This window comes from Drosophila gunungcola (genome assembly GCF_025200985.1).
Source record: "Drosophila gunungcola strain Sukarami chromosome X unlocalized genomic scaffold, Dgunungcola_SK_2 000046F, whole genome shotgun sequence".
Lineage (NCBI taxonomy): Eukaryota > Metazoa > Arthropoda > Insecta > Diptera > Drosophilidae > Drosophila > Drosophila gunungcola.
Genome location: NW_026453192.1, coordinates 581,308 through 600,760, shown reverse-complemented (window position 1 = coordinate 600,760; position 19,453 = coordinate 581,308). Strand labels below are relative to the sequence as shown.

Here is a 19,453-nt window from a genome sequence, read left to right as displayed (position 1 = left end):
GTGTGTACTTTTGTGTGTAATATGCAGCTAGAATGGTGAAAAATCGAACATCAACACGGTTTTAAAAATGCATGTGTTATGTATATGTATATATCGGGACGTATGTAAGTATGTGCGTGCGGGTGGTGGCAGCGACGCCGACAGTGACGTCGGCAGAGGGCAGCGATTGCAGTTGCCGAGCACGCATCAAAGAAGAAGAAGAAGTAAAAGAATACAGTGTGGGGAGGCGGGTGGTGTAAGAAAAGGAAATCAAACTCCAACTTCTTCTACTTTGCCCCCCAGACTCGTACACACCCACCCGAGTGTGTGTGGGTGTTTGTGTTTGCATCTGCATGGCATTTCTAGCATGCAACTCTCTCGCGTGCTTGTGTGCGTGTGTATTTATGGAAGTTTGTGTGCCTAGACGAGCGAAAGAGAGGGAAGATGGGGGGGCCACATATTTATTGTAATACAAGTTCCAAAAAAGTATTACAAAATTGGCAACACTTTAATATCAACTCTACCAATTGGAAAAATATCAGATAGGATCAGGAAATCAAAATATTTATTTTCAAAAATATTTACGATTTAAAAATAAATTATTTAATTTTGGCAAGAACATTAATGTTGCAAAGTGATTCAGTATCTCTCTCTTCTTAAAACGCGTGTTTTAAAATAAAATGAAAGACATTTAACCAGAGTTAGTCATAAGTAAAAGTTCAAAAATAGGTATAAGAATTGATAAGAATCGATATGAAAATAAAAATACAATTTTATAGAAGCAATGTTCAAAGTTATAGTCCAAAACACACATGTTTAGCAGCAGTTTTTAGTAGCAACAAAATTAAAAATAAACACAAACAATAAAGTACTCTGTGAATAATTATAGGTTTATTTCAAAAAGATATTAGAAAACAAGATTGGTAAAAATTTGTCAATTGAATGTCATTGATCTTAATATGCATTAGGAATTAATTCGATTTGCAGCAAATAAATATTTACAGAACAGATTTCAGATTACAATTTTCATTCGCCTTTTTTTTCAAAACATTAAGTTACAGGATTATTAGCTCAAAAATAAACCAAATAGTTGTTTAAATTAAAATAAATATATTTATATCTTAAATTTGGGAAATATCTTATGATTTTATTATAAAACAAATAGTTGTTTAAATTAAAATAAATATATTTTATATCTTAAATTTGGGAAATATCTTATGATTTTATCTTAAACAAAGTTTAATATAACCCTAAATTAAGAACCTAGCAAATTTCTTATAAAATCCAAACAAACGTAAAGGTCGCCATTATTTCCACACACTATCTTATCCATAAACTTGGATAACTGCCTTCCACTTGATCTTTAAAAGTAAAAGTAGTAGATAAGATAAGTGCCCCTTTAGCTCTATTTAGCTAAATGCAAATTTTTCCTTATCAGTTGTCCGTCTCTAGATGAATATTGTACTTCAGAAGTTCATAATTGTTTGTCATAATTGAAAATTTCCTATCATTAAGAGTTATGGACGCAGCCGAAAATTGACAGTAGTCCATCAGTCCGGTAATCCATCAATTTTCTATGTATGTATTTTTATGACGGCCATTTCCCAACCCATTTACATAGCCAATGAGTGATTAAGTGAGTTTTTTTTTTGTATTTCTGCTTTCGCTCGAAAATAATTTAAGAAATTTGCTTTTGTTTTGCCCGTTTTTGACCATAAAAACGATGTAAAATTTAATATGGCATATAGGGCGAGACAATGTTGCCGCTGACTCGTTATTGTTATTATTATTTTTGTTTACACGTGGGAAACGGAAATTGGCGAGAGAAAAACAGAAACAAAAAGTTGCCGCCGTTTCACATTCACTCTCCATTCTCCACTTGCCTCACCAACGTTGTTCAAAACTTACAAATCAAATAACAAAGGGAAACACTCGAGGACCCCCTTAAGAAATGCTGGCAGCGTTGTTTTTTTTATTCATTTAATTTCATGTAATTAAACCTTTACAACGCTTACGACTCAAATGTCTGATCTTTCGTTTTTCTCTTCTTTTTATACCCTTGCAGAGGGTATTATAATTTCAGTCAGAAGTTTGCAACGCAGTGAAGGAGACGTTTCCGACCCTATAAAGTATATATATTCTTGATCAGCATCACTAGGAGAGTCGATCTAGCCATGTCCGTCTGTCCGTCTGTCCGTCTGTCCGTCTGTCCGTCTGTCCGTCCGTTTATATGCAAACTAGTCTCTCAGTTTTAAAGCTATCTGCATGAAACTTTCCCAAAAGTTGTCTTTCTATTGCAGGTAGTATATAAGTCGGAACGAGCCGGATCGGACGACTATAGCATATAGCTCCCATAGGAACAATCGGAAAAATAAATGAAAAAAAATTATAACTTTGCTGTTTTTTAATTTTTTGTTTAGTTCTTCGACATATAGTAATGGTAAAATATTTCCGATTTACGGTTTAAATTTCATCAAAATCGGACGACTATAGCATATAGCTCCCATAGGAACAATCGGAAAAATAAATGAAAAAAAATTATAACTTTGCTGTTTTTTAATTTTTTGTTTAGTTCTTCGAGATATAGTAATGGTTTAATATTTCAGAATTACGGTTTCAATTTCATCAAAATCGGACGACTATAGCATATAGCTCCCATAGGAACAATCGGAAAAATAAATGAAAAAAATTATAACTTTTCTGTTTTTTAATTTTTTGTTTAGTTCTTCGACATATAGCAATGTTTAATTATTTCAGAATTATGGTATAAATTTTATCAAAATCGGACGTCTATAGCATATAGCTCCCATAGAAATAATAAAAATATATAAAATAACTATCTAATAATTGAGCTGCAAATAATCATAGTTTCAATGTTTTTTTTTAGCACATACTCAAGTAAATCATAATTTAAATGTTTTCAAAAGTATTTAATTAATGCAATAGCTGCAAGGGTATATGAACTTCGGCTTGCCGAAGTTTGCTTTCCTTCTTGTTTTTTATATTTTCCCCTTTATCGACGGTTTCATTTCCAATTGTTGCCATACAAGTTCCGCTTCCAATTGGATTACGACCATAATTTGTCTGCGGGCCAAATACCAATTAGAATCGGGCAAGATATGGAACTCTGCGGGTCGCACATAGATTCTTATCGATATTAGAATACCCTGTACTAAGCGGGTTCTTATTAGAAACGCTCAATGACTTGAATGCATGGAAAAGCGTTTTACTTATAATGTAATAATGCATTTTCCAACCGTTATTTGATCGAATCAGTTCATTTAAAAAACCGATCAATGGATTTTGTATGGTTGTAGAATGGTTTTGAACAGAGATATCCTGAAAAGTTTTTTTTTATAATTTCCGTATAGATTATTTTATTATCTCCACTAAAACGGTTTCGATTAAAAACATATTTTAGAAATTCTTAAACCGATTGATTGAATCGATTTGTAGGAAAACAATGAAAACGAACAAAAATCGCGTATATGTTATAGCAATATGCGATATCTCATTAGTTGGCCCCCACGTCGATTTTACGTTGATTGCGACTAAGCAAACATCAATTGCTGGACAAAGGCAATCGATTACTTCAATACGGAATTACCGCGAACAAAAAAGTGGATAGAAAAACATCGGGGGAAACGTAGAGATGGACCCCGAATCGCCCATTAACCCCCCCACTTTTTCCAATAGTGTCACTGGCCATTGACATGCCATCCAAGTCATCCAAGCCCAGTCCATTCAACCCGCCCTTTTCACCTATTTTCACCCAACGACTTTTCCCTTTCTTCTGGCAATTATCAGAGAACGCTCGACCACAACTTATTGGCATTTTCGCATTAAAAGTTTCCCAGTCTGTTTTTCTACTTTTCCGGGTTTTCCTTTGTTCTGCTAACAACATTTTTTGTAAGTTTTGAAAAAAAAAAAAAATGCGTGGTCGTTTTAATTGCCTTTGGCTACAAATGATCTCATTTTTGAGTAAACTCAAAACATTTGTGAGTACTGTTAAAGGGTTTTAAAATTAAAATCTAATTTGGGAGGTTCACACATTAATAAAATAAATTTAACATTTTTAAGAGAGCATCTGATAGGTGGTTAAACTTTCATTCTTAATACTTTTTTTTGTGGTTTACTTGTACTACACATTTATTTATTTATTATTTATTTTACTTCTTCACTTTTCGCCCCGATAAAATTTTTTATTTTTTTTCTCTGGTTTTTTGCCTGCCTTCTTTCGCGTTGTACTCATTTTTTTTTGGCTTTGGACTTTAATTTCTGGTCTTTTAAGCCAAGTCGCGCTTAGTTGTATTTGCATGAGTTTTTTCATTTGGTTTGGTTTTGGTTTATCGTGTTGTGTGTGTTTTTTTCAAGGCAAGAAACCGATGACTTCATCTTCTCTGCCCACATTTTTGTTGTTGCCTCACAGTGTGTGTGCGTGCGTTGGTGTGGGTATACCCTTTATAGAGAGTATTTATAGTTTTTGGATTTTGCCACGCTTCAGAGAAAGCATTTACGACCTTTTAAACCAAATTAACCAACCCATTATTGGTGGTAATAGTTAGCAATTACTATTTACACTTGATGTTTTATAAAAAAAAAGTTCAAAAGAAATACAATTTTTATTTTCTCTCCGCAACCAATTTAGATATGTTACAGATTCAACTATATTATTAAATTTCAAAGAAAAAAATGTTTGAGAAGAATTTTTAAAATAGTTAAACAAAACTATTTGTCAACATATGTGTTATGTTTTTAAACCTGCGATATTTGATTAACATATGAATCGACGGTAAAACTAGTTTTAGTTAGAATAACATGTTTACTTCTTGAGCTGATTTTACCAAATCGTCTAATGATATTAGCACCTTACACAATTTCATTTGAATTTATAGGAATCAAACTTTGTTAACACGATTTTAGGAAACAGTTTTTGAAATAGTACTGTTGTACAATTGTAAAAACATGTTTATTTCTTGAGGTGTTTTTTAATACCTTCAAATACTTTTACACTTGTATTAGATTCAATATTTCAGTTTTGAAATATTATTGGCTTACGGTGGGAGTTATGGTTTATAATTTTGATGATTGTGTTTTCGAGGGTATTCACATTCTCGTCAATCAAATTTGATTTGCATTGCTTTGTTTTGTTGAACATCCCCAAGCGTTGATGATAATGATGAGGAAACGTTGGCCTTGTTTGTTTTTGTGGCTGATGTGTGTCACTTGCCACTTGCCACAATCATCATTATTATCTTTTTTAACCAGACGCCGAAGACATTGTTGCAGTGCAGCCAATATGCAAAGTGTTGAGTAATAGTCAACACAGTCGACATCACTTGTGCATCATGATCATTATCATCATCAGCAGACTGTCTGTCAACGGTTGGCTGACCACTTTCAATAAACACACTGAGACAAATTCTTAGAGAAATAGGTTTTCTTGGAGCATTTCTGGCACACAAACTTTATTAATCATATAATATATTTTTGTTTTCAAATTCGTAAGCACTGCTTATATCCATTGCTTAGGACTAATATGTTTATGTAGAATGTTTGTCATGAGGAATGTAAATAAACCTGCAAGGTGCAAGGTCACATTATTTCCGGTTGGTGGCATGGTCCCACTGTTTTTGTTACACATGTGCAAAATATCTTATTGGTCTGTCATGTTACATACATTTTACGGCATATCATATATAGTTTCTCTCTGTGCATTGGGGACCACAAACTTTGCGACATCAAATTGATTATTTTGATGCCCTTCCATGTCGGTCTTTTGGCCTCCGTTCCACTATTTTCTCTCTTTTCCTTCCACGCTATCTTTCCTACCCGTTGGCTTTGTTTTATTATTCATGTCCAGGCCGGAAATGTTTCGTTTTCCAGTCGCACTCTCACCAGAGCAACCCCAACACTATAAAATATACAAAGACCGCAGACCATATAGACCATACCCTCACCCACTTTTGGCCACTTTCCCAGTGTTTTATTGTTTTTTGTTGCCGTTCTCTATTGGGGTCAGCAAACAAAACTCGCACCCGTTGTTGTTTGCTTTGTTCTACATGTGTATATACCCTCTGGAGAGTTTTTGACCAAGTTTTGTTGGCCTGGTCAAGTCGGGAACAGGTTGTGCGGATCTCTATCGCACAACAAAATTGCAGTTAGTCTTTGGTTCCTTGAATTTCTGTGGATTTTCGTATGATTTATTTCGGATTACCATGATTTTGTGTAGATTTTCGTATGATATATGTATTTTGGGATTTCCGTGAATTTTTGGTTGCGTTGATCTACATATACAAACTGAGGAGGTCACTGGAGTGCTGTAGATTTTCAGAGGGGTAGCTAATTTCCTATATACAACCAAAACATACCACGCTTAGTAAGCACATATCCAACATTTGTCATATCACTTATAAGCCACACATTGCCTTTTAATCTGCTGACTAACTCTTTAGTCAGTTGTATGTATTGCCTTCAATTGGGGAAATGTAATACTATAATACTCGGGATATCAAGGGAGCAAAGTTAATAATATTCAGTTTAGTTCGAGTGATAATGATTTTTGAGTATTTAATATTTTATGAGTAGATTACAATATAATAAGAAGCATTAATGTATTTTAATATTTAAAAACGATTTGACGGTATGGTAAATTAAATATTCTTATTAATTCTTGACCAATCGGAGCAGTCAGCGGCCTTATTACTGCGATCTCTGAGAATAAGGGCATTCGCTAGCACCTGCAAAGGTTCCCAAAAGGGGTTTTTAACTGACTTGCAATATCGATTTACAATTTATCAATGATTTGCGCAAACTAATTGCCTCCAATTTTGTTGCTTATCATTGTTGCAATATGATTTTTTTTATTTTTTTTTTCCAGCCACTAATTAATTTTTTTTTTTAATGGGAAAGTGGCAGCTATTAATTGTCTACAAATGGCTTATTCGTATTTTATTGCATTTTTTTGCAGCAGCTGCCTAAACGATGCAACAATGTGACAGGCGGCAGCAGCAGCAGCAGCAGCAGCAACATCAGCGAGAAATCCAACGGCAGCCACATAAATTACAGAAGTAATAGCAATAGTCCAAGCATTATTTTTTAACAATTGAAAGGAAAAGAACAAATGTGTAAACGACAGGAACAACGGCAGATTAACTAGCAGTAACTAAAGCCACAATCTAAACAGTTTAAACAATAATAACTAATTTAGATTTAATATTGTATTAACGAAGACATCAACCGTTGGCAACTGTCTAGCCGAGTCACTAACCGCTCAGCACAACAATTTCGAATAGGGCAGCAGCAATAACGAAACCACCAGAAAAAAAAGATGGCATACATCGAGTGAACCATCATAGTAGTAGTAATAAGTAAAAGAAAGAAATCCGAAAATATTTTAAGTGCAAATAACGAGAAACAAGCGTTTTTGGACTGAGCGGAGACAACAACCAAGCGGCTAAGCCAGCGGATACACCAACCCCTTTGGGGAAGCTTGTGATTGAAAAGAGGTGTCTCCAAAAAAACTAGCTTACAGATCAGGCTGAGGAGAGCGACAGACTGACACGAAGGTTGCTAAGGGGAGAGCAGGATCAGAAGGATCAGCAGGATAAGCAGGATTAGCAGGATCAGCAGGATCAGGATTGAAATGCCCAGCACGACGGGCAGTGCAGCAGGCGTTGGGATGGGTGCTTTGATTAATAGTGCCGGCAGTAGCGCCAGCAGTGTCATGGGCATTGGACTGGGCGGAGCAGCTGCGGCGGGAACTGGAGCTGGAGCTGGAGCAACTGGATCTGGAGCAGAGGCCTCAGCCGGCACCCTAATCGCACAGAGCACGGCGGGAACAAGCGCCGCCAGCAGCGGTACCATCACTTGGGACAACAATGGCACCCTGCGATCGATCAATCCCGGCGACTGGTCCATCGAACAGTGCCTCGGTTGGCAGCAGCCGCACCACCTGTACTTTCAGCTCGGCTGGGCCTTTCTCTTCCTGGCCTTCCTGGCGCCCCATGGTCCCTACGGATCGCTGTGGATGCGGGCCATGCTGCTCATTGGCTGCCTGATGATGGGCATGCACGGCTACCTGGTCGCCTGCACCCCGGATGTGGTCCTATGGTCGGGCATGGGCCTCTTTGTCAACTTCGTCTATCTCGTCGTGGTGCTGTGCCGGCTGAGACCCGTGAGATTCGAGCAAGAAATCGAGGCGGTAAGTCGGACATCAATATTCTATCCATTTAAGTATTTTAATACATTTGCCTACGACTTAAGAAGAACTCTAAAAATAAGTATATTTTTTTTTAACTTAGGCAAATCTATTATTAATGGGAAATATCAAACGTATTTAATGGTAAAATATTGCAATGTTTTTTTTTGAAAACAATAATTTGTGTTAATAAAATACTTAACAATTGAGATATTTTTTTTAAAGTTATGAATTGCTTATAATTTTTAAAAACTTTTGTTGTTTAACAGCTTAAATACAATAAAGGTCGAAATAACCATTAACTTTGCAATAAATTTTAAACTGTTTTTTAAAGCTGGCAATTACTCTTTCTAAATTGAATATAGCTATATATGAACAGGTTAACATTTTAAAGTAAGGAAAAAAAAGTAAGATAATAGAATTCTTTCTATACATAATAAAATATTTTAATGGTTTTATTTATTGAACTAAAATAAGGGAACAGGCATACCTAATTTAAGAAAGTTAAAAAATTTCCTACCAATTTTTCCATACAGTGTGTAAAAAAAAACAAATAAAATTAGTAATTCATTTCAAAGGCCCTTAACCCCAATTAAATCAATCAGCCGAAAATTAGGCAACGCAATCAATATCACTACTCAAGTGAATTGATTTTCTGACAACAAAATTACCCATACTTTTTGTGGAATCGCCAATTAAGTAGTAAAACATACAAGAAAAACAATCATTTAAATTGTACACATTTAAATATTCAATTTTATTGATTTAATATGTATTTTTTTTTTTATTATTGTGTTTAATTTTTGAATTTTTTTGTTTTTTGTTTTGCTTTCTTTTGTTTTTTGTTGTTGTTGTTTGTTTTTATATAAATTATATTCACTAAAACATCCGCATTTAAAACAGAGAAAAACATAGTTTCCAATGGATTAACAAATAACAGAAGAAAATTAATGAATTTGCGTGCTGTCGCTCGAAAAAAAATAGTATAATTAATTATCAATAGGCTATTATTTAATAATTCTGTGTAAATTATTGGCTATCGACTATGGGCTAAATGTGCTGTGGTTCGCGAGTGGTGGGTGCTGGAGTGGGAGTTGGGCTGAACTTATCACAGGAAATCAGATTGCAAGGACGCTGAAAAGGAGGCGTCCTCGGGAGAAATTAAATATTTTTTTGTGCGGGTGTGTGTGTCTGTGTTGTGGGGGCGGAGGAAGGGCATTCAAAAGTCGGATGTGAACGATGCAGGGGCCGCCGCTTCACCGTTTACAACCAGCTCGTTAGATCAATCGTTCAATAAGCAATATAAATTTGAGACAATTTATCGAACATTGAAATACAGTGTGTGGGGGTGTGTGAGTGTGTGTGTGTATGCGTGTTTGTGTTTTTATGGTAATGATGTGAACCTAAATCTATAAATTCTTCACTCCGGATATGCCTTAGCTGAGGCGTATTTTCGATGCCAGAAAATACAACTGCAGGCAGGTGGTCAGCATGACCGTCATGTTGCCAATGGCGATGGTCATGTGAATGCGCCGGAATCCCTTGTGGATGCGCTGATAGTGCGGACAGTCGACGAGGTCGCCCTGGACAAGGCTGCCCACCTCCTGGCCACTGCCGATCGCATCCTCTATCCTGTACTTCTCGTGCATCAGTTGCAGCATCGGTGGCACCAGATACAGACGCACCACCACCTCGATTCCGGCCGCCAGGGCCAGCGATCCCATCTGGATGCCCGCCGCTGTCGTCCAGCCGGTGAGGAAATACTTGGCATACACCACCAGCATCGTCAGACTGAGCATGGCGTTGAGGGCGAAGTAGCGCGGGAACAGGATCTGCTGGCACTGCCCGAAAACGTGGCGGGGCAGGGAGAAATACAGCGAGAGACCTGCAAGGATATGGCCAAAAAGATAGGATACATCAGTACTTTGATTCGCTTTCAATGTGCTCTACAAAATGTAACTACGATTTCTGTATGGCTGACCTAAATGAATCGTGCGATGTGTCGTTCAATGGAATGCAATTGTTCATTTTGGTTTGATTTGGTTTATTTGTTGATTGAAGATACACGTGAATCGTATGTGTTCGTAGCATTATCTTTAAGTCTCGAGTGTTGAATTGTTTTCCTCTCGACGGTTCATACAAAAAGTTACCAACTGGACTTTAGATCGTTAAACCAAAATTATGTAACTAAATTCCAGTTGTTAGGCTCTTTGATTTTTAATTGTTGATTTATAAAATTAACTTGCAAATTTCACTTAAATATATTTTCCTGAATGATGATTTTTGTTGTAAAACTACTGGTTCCTCCAAAGCTTGATGACGGATGCTCAACAATGTTCAGGATAGTCCTGCGATTTAAGGACACTTACCCGAGACAAATGTCATCCAGATCTGCGACCCAAAATGGGTGGCAAAGGCGCCCAGGAAAACCAGTGCTGCCAATACGCCGCCAGTTGCTGTTCTCGTTGATGTTGCTGTTGCAGATGTTGCTGCGCTTTCTGTTGCTGCTGCAGCCACTGATGTCGTTGGGTCGATGAGGTCGCGTCCCACAGTCATCAGCACAAAGGCCAATATGCAAACGGCTATCAAGTGTGCTGGCTGTGTTGTACGCGTCAGAATTCTGTAATAAAATAGCAAAGTGTTCGATAAGTAAATGGCAATCGACGATTAAAATATGGCTGAGAAGATATGAATGTGGATAATGGGGCCTTGAAAAACAAATTATAATTTTTTTTTAAAACTACAAACTATTAAGATATCAATTAATTAGAACATTGATAGTTTGTTGGCTTATGTTTGAAATAAATTAAATGTGATTTTTAATTAAAGCTCATCACAATAAAATCATTAACGTTTTTTTTTTAATTTACTTAAAAAAAAAAAATTCTAAAAACCAATTGAGCTCCTCTTGATCCATTAATGTTATAAAACCTTACTTCAGTATCAATATACTACAATTTCTGCTTTTGGGGTCGAAGTGCTGTCGCAACGATTTCCGTAATATGCAGCAATAGATTTATATTTGCAATTGGTACGCAATCGTCAATGGTCCAAATTCCGAAAAGATATAGCCGCCCGATCCGCGGGCAACGGGCGTATGGTATGGTATGGTGTATGGGAATTACGTACCCACGTGGCCCTCATGTCTGATTAGATTTGATTTGCGGCGAACATTTGCACCGATTGCGATCGGGCGAATTCGCCGCCCACCGATTGCTATCTCCCTCTCTCTTTCTCTAGCTCTGTCTCTTTCTTTTCGTGTCTACGCATTTGTTGCGTCTCCTCCACCTCCCATCTTTTTCGTCTGCCATTTTTTGCATATCCGTCTATTACGTTTTTTAATGTCTTTTTGCACTCTTTTTCGCCGCTTACGTTTTTTTTTTTTTTTTTTTTTTTTGTACGGCGAATAGTGCCAAAGTGGCGTACGTGCGAAAACGCATGCAACCGAATATTTTATATTTTCGCCGCCCCCCGCTATCCCCCTCTCTGTTGCTCTCGTAGAGACCAGAACTAAAGTGAAAAATTGGCAATCTCTAGGCGGTATACATGACATAAGGCGTGGAAAATGCAATTTTACACTTGCACTTGAAGCGAATTCGGGCGAATCAGCTGGCGACCAGCTGACACGATAAAAAGCGTCGAAGCCAGCTGATCTATGGACAAAAGAGAGAGCGAAAGGAGGTACAGTTACGTTCAAAATAGTTAAGAAGCAAAAACAAATATTTTTATTTTAACTATAAAAAAACAATTATTAACAATATTTAGAAAGAGACACAAAATACTATAATTAATAATAAAGTTCGAGAACAGCAAAAATTGATGATATTGATAAATAAAGTTGAGCAAATTTTTTCTTTTAGTTAAAAAATAGATTTTTCAATTTTGATGTAAAAATTAAATCCAAAAATATTTCTATTAACCATTTATTTCATATTTTTAAATCAATATATTGAATTTTTGAAAAAATAAACTTTAGTTAGTTTTAGTAGTTATCATAGTAAATTTATTGTGTTAAAATTAATTTTTTTTTAAATAGCAATAAAGATGTTTTGAAATGAATTCTTAAAATGATTTGAAATAAATATCAAAATGATGGTGTTCTACAATTGTGACCGCCACTGTACGCCTACGAAAGCTCTCCCAAATGACGTAGGACCCGATCGCACTTTGCACTCCAGCAGGTGGTTGCGGATCGGTCGGGTGATTCAGGGGGGTCTTAGGGAACTCTATTGACTCGCCAATTGTCGTCATAGCGTCGCGCCGATCGCAAGATAGCGAACGAGCCCAGACACACCCCTGCGCACCGCCCGAGGGTTAACTTATCACTTGACATTGAGTCAGCATTACGGTCAAGGCGAATATCACTTGTTCGTATTTTTAGATTCGCACACTTCTCGTTAGTAATGCTGCCCTAGTGGCCCAAATAGTCGGGATTTTTTTCGTTGGTTTAGATTATGGGGTTGTACTATGGGCTCATAGGTTGGGGTTTCACTGTACCGATCGATATCGTGCAGGTCACGTGCTTTGAGTTTGGCGTCTGCTGCCAGGCATTATCAATGGGGTGCTAACAATCATATGATAGCGGGCCATTGATTTCGCTATTTGGCCAACAATTTGCAATAGTCCGTCAACAAATTTGGCTTAAATGGGCATTGTGTTAGAAATCAATCATAACTGAATTGGTGTTCTCTTTTAATGAATTCAAATAAATGGCTGGACAATTTTAATTTTCATTAGGTGAAGAACTTAAGACCTTTAATAAAGGTTCTTTCAACTAGTCTTATAATAGAGCAATGTCTTGGGTCCGCTGTTTGCATAACGGTTTTGCGCTCTAGACAACAGGAACACATGGCAGGCGGTGGAAAAATTGTACGACTATATTTGCATCTATAAATATAAATACAGAGGCGGCGTGATCAGCATGATCCACAGCCGTGACAACGAACCGATAATGATAAGACACTGATAATGCCACCTGCATCGAGAGGGTTTCCCTTATGTCACCTGATGAATTTATGGCTATTTAATAAAAGGGGCGTGTGTTTGGGTTAAATCATATCTGCATAGTTAAGCGACAGTGTTATTTAAAAATTTTGAATTATATTTATGCATGCTTTTGAATACACACATCACAATTACTTCACTAGCCAAATTTAGAAATATAATTAGCTTGTGCTGAAAATATTGAATACTAGCCAAACTTAATTGGTTTTGCCACTTTGTTGTCAACCAAATAATGGAATTCCTCAGCGTTTCCTGTCATTTAATTTTATGCAAGTGCGGCGTGTGTAGAAATAGCACTAAATGTCATAAATTAGTGGCCTTATTGGTTGAAAATCTAGCAATTACACATTTTGTATATAGAATTTTTATTAAAGTAAAATTTGATATATTTTTTTTTTAAACCGGAAATATTTGGTTAGTGACTCTAGGAAAAGTTAAAAATGTTTTTAATATTTTTAGTAGAAGAAAAACTGTGGTATAATTGCAAAATAACTAAATAAAACTAAAAAAGTTTCAAATGAACTTAATCTTTTTCGGCTTCTCAAGTGTTGAATATTAATAACTGGGATGTTTGAAAAGTGCTATTGATTGGTGAAAATAATTTGGTGGAGGGAAACTCACGTGTAAAGGTGACTGGCCTGCAGCTGGGCCACCAGGCAGGTGATTCGCTCGGACACCTGTCGCGTCATCTGGGTGCCGATGGCCAGGGCGTCGTCCATCGACGGCTCCATGGCGCTCAGCTTGCGTTGCTGTTGCGCCTTCAAAGTGGTGGCCAGTGGACCCACCACCTCCTCCTTCTCCTGCTCCAGCTTCTGCTCCTGCTCCTGCAGTTCCATCTCCTTGAGCATTTGCTGCTGCTGCTCCTGCTGCAATTTGCGAAAGCGTGGGCAGAACCTCAAGAGGTCACTGCGTTTGCTGACCTTTGGAGTGGCCGCCGTATCGACTGGCGATGGGGATTGCCATGGCGATGGCGATGGTGGTGGTGGTGGGGATTTTAGGGTTTCGGTAACGCCGCTATCCTCGCTGTCACTGCCGCTGGCCGTTGAGGATTCGCAGCTACTACTGCTGCTCAGCTCGAGATTCTCGAGAAACTGTTGCTCCTTGTGCTCCAGCAGTTGCTTCTTTTGCTGCAGCTGCTGCAGCTGCTGCAGCTCCTTCTTTTCACGCTTCTTCAGCGTGTACTTGACACTCCTCACCGCCTTCGATGGCATTCCACAGGCCATGTAGCGTTCGATCTGCTGCTCGTTGCTTTTCTCCACGATCCCTGAATTGTGACACATCTTTGCATTGATTTCTTTACCGCCTCTTTTATTGATAAATTTTGGTAATCCTCTTTTTTTTGGCACTCTTCTTTCTATCGCTTCGCACAGCAAAAAAATGTTGTTGGGGTTGTGTGTGGTGGGGTTCTTAGCTTGCGAACTTATTAATTCAGGAATTTTGTTCAACACCGCGTTTTTTATTTTTTATTTTTATTGTGGGCTTGTGTTTTGGGGTTTTGATTTTGATTTTGGTCCGTGGGGTTGGGTTAATTTCTGGGGTTGGTTATTATTTGTTGATTCCGGGGGGACCAAGAGCGACACGCGGCGCGCTGAGGTGTGCGATTTTGAATGGGAAGTCGGCGCTGCCATTAGGTTTTATATATGCCGCCGACGAAGCCAGTTCTTGCGCCGACGTCGCCGTCGTCGCCGTCGTTCGCTCTGCTTCCGCTCTCTTCAGAGCATTTTCCACGTTCTCCACGTTCTCCACCGCTCGCCAATGCTCTTCGGGATCCACATTTTGCACTCGGTTCGCGATCGGGCGGGATCGGACGGGATCGGTAGAGCTGATGCAACAGTGGGGCCAATGGCGTTTCGACAATGGACTGTCCAATAATCTAGTTCATCGTGATCGCTTGTTTTCTTATCCACAAAGTGCATAGTTAAATCTTATTTTTTTAATCAGTCAACAAAAAATATATGTATGTATATATTTGAAAACAAAAGAATTTATTGATTAGATTTTCTTTGATTAATATGAACCAAATTAACGCAAAAAATATTTCTTGTCACACCTGTTTAAATGCTGTTAACCTTTTTTTTTTTTTAATCAAATTTATATACTATACATGGAAAACAGAACTCTATAATCCGAAGTTTTATGTGCAGAAGTTAACCGCTTTTTTTTAAAGTAACAGAAAATATTAAAGTACTTTTTTTTTTGCATCTCAAACTTTTGCTACTCTTCTCTGTGTGTTAATATAAATAAAATATAAGAAAAACATACAATCCTTCTCTTGTTTTAACTGATTACTGTTCCATTAATTAATATCATATCAACTTCTAAATAACAAGAAGGAAAGCAAACTTCGGCAAGCCGAAGTTCATATACCCTTGCAGCTATTGCATTAATTAAATACTTTTGAAAACATTTAAATTATGATTTACTTGAGTATGTGCTAAAAAAAAACATTGAAACTATGATTATTTGCAGCTCAATTATTAGATAGTTATTTTATATATTTTTATTATTTCTATGGGAGCTATATGCTATAGACGTCCGATTTTGATAAAATTTATACCATAATTCTGAAATAATTAAACATTGCTATATGTCGAAGAACTAAACAAAAAATTAAAAACAGAAAAGTTATAATTTTTTTCATTTATTTTTCCGATTGTTCCTATGGGAGCTATATGCTATAGTCGTCCGATTTTGATGAAATTGAAACCGTAATTCTGAAATATTAAACCATTACTATATCTCGAAGAACTAAACAAAAAATTAAAAAACAGCAAAGTTATAATTTTTTTTCATTTATTTTTCCGATTGTTCCTATGGGAGCTATATGCTATAGTCGTCCGATTTTGATGAAATTTAAACCGTAAATCGGAAATATTTTACCATTACTATATGTCGAAGAACTAAACAAAAAATTAAAAAACAGCAAAGTTATAATTTTTTTTTCATTTATTTTTCCGATTGTTCCTATGGGAGCTATATGCTATAGTCGTCCGATCCGGCTCGTTCCGACTTATATACTACCTGCAATAGAAAGACAACTTTTGGGAAAGTTTCATGCAGATAGCTTTAAAACTGAGAGACTAGTTTGCATATAAACGGACGGACAGACGGACAGACGGACAGACGGACATGGCTAGATCGACTCTCCTAGTGATGCTGATCAAGAATATATATACTTATAGGGTCGGAAACGTCTCCTTCACTGCGTTGCAAACTTCTGACTGAAATTATAATACCCTCTGCAAGGGTATAAAAATATCGACAAATCAAAGTAGTAATATTAAGGTCAGAAACTAAACTTGAAATTGTTCAGGTAAAATATTTGATTTGCTGGGTCTAAAAACTGGACCTTTTGAAATTTTATAAATATGTATGTTTAAGGGCATGGCAGATGTTTCTGATAAATTCGTTAGTAAGCCCACCGTGCGATGCATTTGAACTGGATTATCCGTGAAGAATGTGTTAAAAGTGTAATAAGTGAGAGAATGGGAGGCTGGTCCGCTGCATCGGATCTCTTAAATCCGTGCGAGTATTTAAGCTAAGAGTACCGCCACCTTATCACTGGGGAATCTCAATTAACGGCGGCTGTCACGCTGCAATCGTTTGGCATTTAACCGCCTTAAAAGCACCTGACAAATGGGCGCCACATGTGAATAGTTTTCTGGCCTAACCTTCAGTCGGCCCTTACCCCCTTCCCCTCTTTCCCACTTTTCCCCTTGCCCGCCGCTGCCTTTCTTTTGCCAAAAACTTTCCTACAATGTTGCGGCGAAAAGTTTCCTTCGACGTCACCAGCGATGGAGCAATCCCCGCTTTATATGTACATACATATATGTATATGTTTTTCGGATCCACCAATTCTGGTTTACCGACCATGAGTCGTCCGCTTAAATTCGGGGAATGGATTTCGATCACTGACGTCGTCGAGTGTATCGTACTTTTTTTTGATTCGAAGAATCTTCCAAACAGTATTTTATACAAATATGTCTGGGAAATATCTATTACCTGTTCTAGGGGGAAACATTATAAATTTATCACTGTGTAAATCACTTTTAAATGATTTAAATAAGCTACACCAAGTGCAATGTATTATTATGATCTTAGATCTCTACCATTAACATAACTGTCTTACTTTTTAAGAAACTAATTATGATTCTTGATAAATAATAATTAATTAATTATAAAATATTAAGACCTTCTAAAGTTACCCGTTTTAAAGTGATTATTTTATGATCAAATGTATAAATATGTGTTTTTTGCCATGTCCATATATTTGTAAATATGTTTTACCCATCATTTATATATAAGGATAAGGATTTGGTTAATTAATAGAAGAACTATCAAAAAATTAAATTAAAACCATCCCCAACCAATTATTATACAATCAGAAGGCATTTAATATTATATTCCCCGAAAATGGTTGTTAGTTAATAGACAGTGTGTTGCAGAAATAGCGTTCAATCTAAATGAAATAAGCCCGATAGGAAATACTAATGATAAGGATTGTCTGGGTGAATCATCCAGTGATTCAGTGGGGCTCGTCGAGGATCTACCCCATCGACCAGACCCACCAGACGGGCTCAAAGTCCCCGCCGAAAAGTGACCATTTCTTGCGATCTCCCACATCTTTCACCCACATAATGCGCAAAACAATGAAAGCACACATGCAAACGAACTGGCAAATAAATAAACAAACTGATTAGATAGTTGATTAAAGGTCAGTTGAGCAAAGGTTAATCATGGCCAATCAGCGGATATACATATGCGCTATACGAATCCGTATTTAACCTGCGATTCTTGAGAGCCGCGATGAGTGGGCAAGAAATCACGACCAATGTCACGATGTCCAGCCAATTTGGGTGACCAAATGCGGAACTAATCGCATTATTTGTATGCACCCTAAGGAGGCGGTTGGCCAAAAACGATCGTCTCGATCGGAGAGATCTACGTCCGGCCAAACAAATCGAAACAGAACGAAATGGATGGGTTTGTGGGGACCGCAATTAGATAATGAGCAGTTTGTGGGCAGCCATCGATCGGCGATCGGCGCGATCACCAATGCCAGGGATCGTATATAGAAAGCACTCTCCATGTACATCTTATCGACTCGCCGAGATCCCCTTTTGTCATGTGGCGCACGTTTCGCGAGTTGGCGGCCCCAAAAAAATGACAAATATTATTAATGAATGAATCTCGAAATTGAAAATCTGCAAATGGCAGTCATTCGATCAATCAGTCAGTCGAACAAATGCAGCGATCGCCGATAAGTGGATGGAAAAGTTTCAAAGATCAAAGGTTGTTAGCTTGATAGTTTAATAAATTAATACATTTTCCTGTTCCCAAGAGGTTTTATAGGGAAAACATGGATGCTTCTCCAATATCAGAAGTAAAAAGAACTTTAAAATTAAGCTTATTACTTGAATTTTTCGGGAAAGAATAACATATCTTTATTAAATAATAAAACCAGTAATAAAACCTTATATTTTGTAACTCAAAAAGTATATAATTTATGAATACCTCAATAAACTCCAAACAAAAGTTATTTTCATTTTGGTATTTCAATAAATTCGAATAGATATATCATTTTGATAATATATTTTGCACCTTGCCCACTAATAAATCAATCATTTGATTGGTAAATTATACATATCATATATATGGCAGTAAATGATATAACGATCAAGTAAAACTATTCATAGAATGTTGACATTAACTACAGTATAAATTATTTGCTTAAATTTTATTGTAGCGTATATTGTAATAAAGAGGTAATTAGCCAATTCTAATAAGGATTAATTGTATTTCGAAAATTAATAATTTACAAATTAATTGCTTTCACCCCATGACCAAGTTAACATTATAACAAAGAGTAATTAAATTATACAAATATATACAAATATTTACGTTAAATAAATTAATAGTATTTCAATAACTTGATATTTCTTGCATTCATTGACATTTGTGGAAGATCACAAAGATTTCAGAAGGTTTTCATTATTATGCCATGCTGTCCAATCTTATTTTTCGTTGAATGTTTGGACTTTGTGGCTATCATCTTGACATTCGATTAGTTTTTATAGTTTTTGTTGGTTATATGTATTTAGTTGTTGGTATTTCTATCAACGGGATGGTACGTGGGCCAAGTCTGGTTTTATTATTTCTTAGTTGGCGCTGTGGCAAATTCCACTTCCATTTGCCTCAAATGCGGACGTGCCGGCCGGCTTTCACGTCATATGGCCCGGCCCACAAAATGTGGTTCGAAGGGAGGGTAAC

General features: G+C 36.9%; 2 protein-coding genes across 7 annotated transcripts in view; one reads left to right on the top strand and one right to left on the bottom strand.

The window, feature by feature from the left end:
* LOC128260931 (blood vessel epicardial substance) overlaps nucleotides 1–19,453 on the top strand; it is a 32,733-nt gene that overhangs the window by 571 nt on the left and 12,709 nt on the right. For 4 of the 5 annotated variants that reach the window (XR_008268191.1, XM_052994290.1, XM_052994288.1 and 1 more), the window contains exon 2: nucleotides 6,950–8,182. Coding sequence is in view for 4 of the 5 variants with exons in the window: in XM_052994290.1 (XP_052850250.1) it covers nucleotides 7,625–8,182 (558 nt within the window). In the remaining variant the exon portion in view is untranslated. The remainder of the gene's footprint in view (nucleotides 1–6,949; nucleotides 8,183–19,453) is intronic. The other variant, XM_052994287.1, reaches the window with a different exon arrangement.
* On the bottom strand, nucleotides 9,361–14,801 carry LOC128260930 (transmembrane protein 205). Of its 2 annotated transcripts, none has more exons than XM_052994284.1 (3): nucleotides 13,805–14,801; nucleotides 10,549–10,799; nucleotides 9,361–10,064 (listed from the first exon to the last, which is right to left on the bottom strand). In XM_052994284.1, the coding sequence occupies exons 1-3, from the start codon at nucleotides 14,461–14,463 to the stop codon at nucleotides 9,616–9,618; spliced, it is 1,359 nt and encodes a 452-aa protein (XP_052850244.1). In that variant the 5' UTR covers nucleotides 14,464–14,801; the 3' UTR covers nucleotides 9,361–9,615. The 2 variants fall into 2 exon arrangements, with proteins under 2 accessions (XP_052850244.1, XP_052850245.1); XM_052994285.1 differs by lacking the exon at nucleotides 13,805–14,801 and adding an exon at nucleotides 11,116–11,297.

Coding starts and splice junctions, on each gene's coding strand:
- LOC128260930 (XM_052994284.1), bottom strand. CDS start 14,463: ATGTGTCACAATTCAGGGATCGTGGAGAAAAGCAACGAGCAGCAGATC. Junction 10,800..13,804: donor CAGGCCAGTCACCTTTACAC/GTGAGTTTCCCT, acceptor ATTTTATTACAG/AATTCTGACGCGTACAACAC. Junction 10,065..10,548: donor CTGGATGACATTTGTCTCGG/GTAAGTGTCCTT, acceptor ATATCCTTGCAG/GTCTCTCGCTGTATTTCTCC.